Source organism: Corylus avellana, chromosome ca2 (genome assembly GCF_901000735.1).
Source record: "Corylus avellana chromosome ca2, CavTom2PMs-1.0".
Classification (NCBI taxonomy): Eukaryota; Viridiplantae; Streptophyta; class Magnoliopsida; order Fagales; family Betulaceae; genus Corylus; species Corylus avellana.
In genome coordinates, this window is record NC_081542.1 from 2,178,832 (window position 1) to 2,184,153 (window position 5,322).

Below are 5,322 nucleotides of genomic sequence, written 5' to 3' on the forward strand. Positions count from 1 at the left end.
TGCCAGCGTGCCATGTGTTTAGCTTTACCCTAAAACTGGGTCGTAATTCACAACACGCCCGACAAAAATTTGTGAAGGCATCATATCCACCGATTCCTCCATGTTATTAGACAACTTGACCCGAATAATGTGGACCAAGTTGGAGCCGTGTTAATTTATCTCCTACGCTGATTTATCATATATAATAATAGTATGTAATGAACGGATTGAGATCTTTTTAGATTTTTTAAATTATAAGATTCTAATATTTTAAAATTTTAGTTCTTTATTTTATCTAATAGTGTAAAATAAATATAGAAATTTGTGTGTTATTGAAGTAGTTAATTTTAATTTTCAATATGTCAAATTCACTTGCTTTAGTAACACAAATTTCAACATTTATTTAAATTATTTTTTATTTTTTAAATAAATGACTGAAATTTTAAAAAATAATAATTTCGTATATTTGAAAAAAAATATGAAAAAATCCAAATCCATGATGAATGCTAAGATGATGGTGATGATGTCCGTGAAGGTGGGGACATCATCATAGAATGAAACGAAAAACAACAATGTTGATGAATGATGATGCATTGCCCGTGCTCCGGCTGGGCATGGCCCATGAATACTATTCACATGTGGAATCAATTAGGTACCATTCACATATGGAATCAATTAGGTACTTAATTAATTAGTAAGTCCAAAGTTTAAGAGCTGATTTAATATAAAAAGTAAGACTTTTAAACTTATCTCATATTAGGTTAGCATGTTCCTAAGGGGTAGCTCAATCGGTTGAAAATCACGTTTCATAAAGCGGAGATCACTAGTTTGAATCTCCTTCCCCTCTCTTATGCAAACATGTTAAAAAAAAAAAATGTATTAGGCTAGCATGATATTAAACCTTATGTCTTATGTCGACGTATAACGGCTGTCCACTTTATGATAGCTTTTATTCTGGATCTAATAACGCTTTTTGCTGTTATTGCAAATTTACTCTTTCCATTTGTCGTTCATTCCAAAATTCAAACATTTGATGTGATGGCTACTTATTAAGGGTCTATCTAGGTGTGTGTTTGAGAGATTTAAAAGTATGTTTAACACTTAAAAGGTTTGTTTGAAGAAAAAAATATCCATTTGATAAAAAAATTGAAAGTGATATTAAAGGTCCAAAAAGTCAAAAAAAAATGTCAAAAACGCACTTTTAACAAAAGCATAAAAAATGAAGCTTTTGCCAAAAAATAATTTTTCACTTAAAAGCTTTATTTCCTAAACACAATCTCAACCATGCTCTAAAAGTTTGTTTGAAATTGCGTTTAAGAAATAGAACTTTTAAGTTAAAAACGCTTTTGGGCAAAAATTTTATTTTTAAACTTTTGCCAAAAATGTGTTTTTGCCATTTTTAGGCTTTTTGAACCCTTAAAAACACTTTTAATTTTTTTACTAAACTAGTACTTTTATCTTCAAACGGGCCTTTTAAGTATTAAAAACATTTTTAAACTCCTCAATCGCATTTCCAAACGGACCCAAAGTACATAACCCATAAGCCCAAAATTTCTTAACTTATGGAATAATAAAAGTTAGGCCCAACAACCTATTTCATCTTAGACTAACCCAATCTAACACTTGTGCCCTTAATTGGACCCCCACCAAAATCATAACATAATCATAATCCAAATCTTTAATGGAATAGCAATTGGTATAAGCCTCTTCAAATCCAAAGAATTTTAACAACTTCAAGTCGCCTCGAAAACCAAATTATGCAGATCCAGGAAAAGTGAAACCATATATTGGTACATATCACATAAAGCTTTTCTACTACATAAAACGAAATAACTTGATTAAAATATACTTAATTCTCAATAATAATATACCATATTTTTTAGTAGATAATATTTTTCAAGTCATTCGATGCAAAAAACTGTATAAATTTGCATAATTTTGGAATCTTGAAATTGTAGGTAATTCTTATCCGCTAACTCTCATGTACGTACACCTACTTGCAAAATGGGCCGCTTTCCAACTTTCATGTCTATTGAATTTAATATTTTTAATTGATGTATTACTTTTTTATTAGATGCTGTAAAAAATGGTTTTACACAACATTCTCATATTCTCTTCCATTATAAGCAAATTCACCAAGCAAGAATTCATCATCATCGATTTTTACAAGTATAATATTATTTTTAAAAATATATATTTAGAGTACTACAAACTTTTTTATAATTTATTAGTTCATCTAAGTGTCACGTACTACAACATAATTGAAAAATTAAATAATAAAATTTAATTATTCAATGACTAACATAATTAAATTCATTGGTACTTAAAAAATTTGTAATAAAGGGACCTGTCAACACTCTTTATTTTTTTTTGAGTAATATTATACACTACTCATTTATTTTACCTTTATACGAAATTAGCAACTATTGCCTATTGGATATATATATTTTTAGAGAAATGTTAAGGGTTTATAAGTTTATTATATTTGACTTATATTCAGAATATGATATTCAGAAACAAATATGATATTCTCATACAAATTTAATACATCAATCATTGAATTTGTGGGATCCATTATTGACTTATGTAGAGTTTACATAAATCTACAAATCTAATAATTGATTTTAAATATAAAATGAGCCAAATATAAATAAAAAAATATTAATCCCTAACATTTTTTTTTAATGGTAAAAATGCAAAATTAGTTTACCTGATTTGTAATTAACTCATTGCGGTATCAAAATGAACTCAAATGTTTTTGAGGTATGCCAAAAATACAATTTAGTCTATGCAGTCAAATTTTGTTAATTGACTTAACAGATTCTGATAACGTAAAACGTTAGAGCCAATAAAATTGTGATACTTATTCTATTTAAATTAGTATCACACTAACGGAATATATTAAATTAGTCGACAAAATTTGACAGTAAAGACTAAATTATTTTTTTAGCATGAATTTATTTTAATAGAATGAATAATTTTGCATTATTTTTTTTAAAATTTTTTTAAGAGCTGCTGATTGAAAGGGTACTTCATGTATCACGCCAATAAAATGGAAATATTAGGGAATAATTTGGGTACAGAACACATCATGCACGTGAAAAAACGGTGAACGACATGTAGCTTAGAAAACCCGAGAGAGAACGACTAGTCCAAGTTGGAAATCGCACACAAATCCAAAAGCACAAACTCCTCGTTGCGCGTGTATGGTAATAAGCAGCCCAACGGCGAAGAATCACGTGGGTACAACGCTCATGTGTCAGAATTAATACATAAACAAATCTAGCATTCCATTTCCATCAACCTCGTCAATCGTCATCCATATCTATCCCATCCACCCTTTTCATCATTACTTCCACCTGTTAACACATAGTACTGCTACTGCATAATTTAACACACAAGATTTCTTTCAAATTAAACGAATCAAAAAGAGTAAAGATAGAAAGAACAAGAAGAAAAAAATATTAAACAGAAATTTTTTATAATTATAGTTGTAACTTGTCACATCAAATGGTTCAAGGAATTACAGGAGCGAAGCTTTTGCACTCGGTGAGCGATTTTTGGTCACCACCCTGACAGAAAAAGAAAATGTCCGGACACCGGAAGAAGCAGTTATCGACCAGCCTCACGTTTACAGAACCCGGTTTGAGACCCATTAGAGAATCCGGAATGGGTCCGAACAAGTAGTTGCCGCCGAGCAGGAGTCTCACCAACGGTGAGATTCCGGGTCCGGGTACAACCGCTTTTAAGGCGTACATTGTTGGTACCATACCGGTGAGCTTGTTGTTCTCGAAGGACAAAGCGGAAAGCTTTGGCATTAACGCCATGAACGACGGTAGGAGGCCTCGGAGATCGTTGTTGCTCAGATCAACGGCTATGAGCTCGCTTTGGGTGCCCAGAGAGGCTGGGAATTTTAACGACGTGAAGCGGTTGAATGAGAGCACGAGTTGCTGAAGAGACGGGAGAGCGCCGTCGAAGAGAGACGCTGGAACGGAGCCACTTAGCCGGTTGTGACTCAGATCGAGCACTTGCAGATAACCCATGTTTCTGAAGCTGTCGGGGATCATTGTTCCTTCCAAGCTGTTGTTTCTCATGGAGATTTGAACCAGAGAAGACGGAAAAGACGGTGGGATATTGCCGGAGATGGCATTGTCGCTAGCGTCCAAGAAGTAAAGGTTTTTCAAAGAACGACCCAACTCGGGAAACTGGCCGGCTAGCCTGTTTGATTGAAGTTCGAGCCGTTTCAGGTTCACGAGGTTGTTCATACTCGCCGGGATTCGGCCCTGGAGGTTGTTGTTATCGAGGTAAAGCTCCTCGAGCTCAGAGAGTGTGCCAATCGAGGTGGGTATCTGGCCAGAGAGAGAGTTCCTGGAGAGGCCGAGTCGGCGCAGATGAGTGAGGTTGGCGGCGAGCGAATCAGGGATCGGACCGGCGAAGAAGTTGTCGGAGAGGTCGAGGGTTTCCAAGTAAGGGAGATTCCAAGAAGTCGAAGACAGCGAACCGGCGTACCCTGCTTGGTCGAGACTGATCTCGGTGACTCGGCTAGTCCCCGAGACCACCAAGTCACACCTGAACCCGCACGTGAACCGCTCGCTGAAGAGGCTGTCGCATGGGTCGACCGTGAAGTCCCAGGAGCTGACGCATGAGCCTGGACTCACTGAGCCAGTGTCGAGTCCGTTCTTCAGCTCCTTCAGAACCTCTACGTCCTCCCAATACGTCTTTGATTCTGCTCTCAATGACAGCCCCGTAACAATTATTAGCAGAACCGTAGACGATAGAGAGAATTTGCGAAAACCCATTTGCTATTTTCACTCTTTTTCCCTTATGGGAGGAATAAGCGTAATTTAGCTATTTCCTCTATAAAACACAGAGAGAGAGAGAGGTACAAACTACAGAGTGAGAGGACCCCCAGTTAATCAGAGCCGTTGGCTTGGGGAAAAGGGAATCAGATTTTTGATGGTGGTAAGAGAAAAGTACAGAAGTATTTGCTTACTTGCTTTGCTCTGCATCCTTAGTGGTCCTTTGGCTGAGAGATGATCTTTATCTGAGTGAGTGGTTTCACGGGCACTTGTCAAAGGTTGCTTGTCTTTGAGTTTGGATGTTTGTGTTTCGAGGGAGGGAGGGCTCTTTGAGTTTGGATGTTTGTGTTTCGAGGGAGGGAGGGCGAAGGTGGTCTTTTTGGCGGAGTGTATGGTGCCGTGGCGACACCTTGGTCGATTATATACTGACATTTGTTGAATGGGAGTACCTCGCTTCTGTGCTTCCGTTGAGCTGTCTCTAGTTTCTATCCTGAGCCATTATTTCCCATTAAAAAAATATATATATCTCCGAAGATCCTTGTCC

The 5,322-nt window shown here is 36.2% G+C and overlaps 1 protein-coding gene across 1 annotated transcript; it reads right to left on the reverse strand.

The window, feature by feature from the left end:
* Positions 1 to 3,436: 3,436 nt before the first annotated feature.
* LOC132170490 (receptor-like protein 35) lies at positions 3,437 to 5,109 on the reverse strand. The gene has a single exon (XM_059581488.1). The coding sequence runs from the start codon at positions 4,776 to 4,778 to the stop codon at positions 3,495 to 3,497; it is 1,284 nt and encodes a 427-aa protein (XP_059437471.1). The 5' UTR covers positions 4,779 to 5,109; the 3' UTR covers positions 3,437 to 3,494.
* Between the last annotated feature and the right edge of the window lie 213 nt (positions 5,110 to 5,322).

Coding starts and splice junctions, on each gene's coding strand:
- LOC132170490 (XM_059581488.1), bottom strand. CDS start 4,778: ATGGGTTTTCGCAAATTCTCTCTATCGTCTACGGTTCTGCTAATAATT.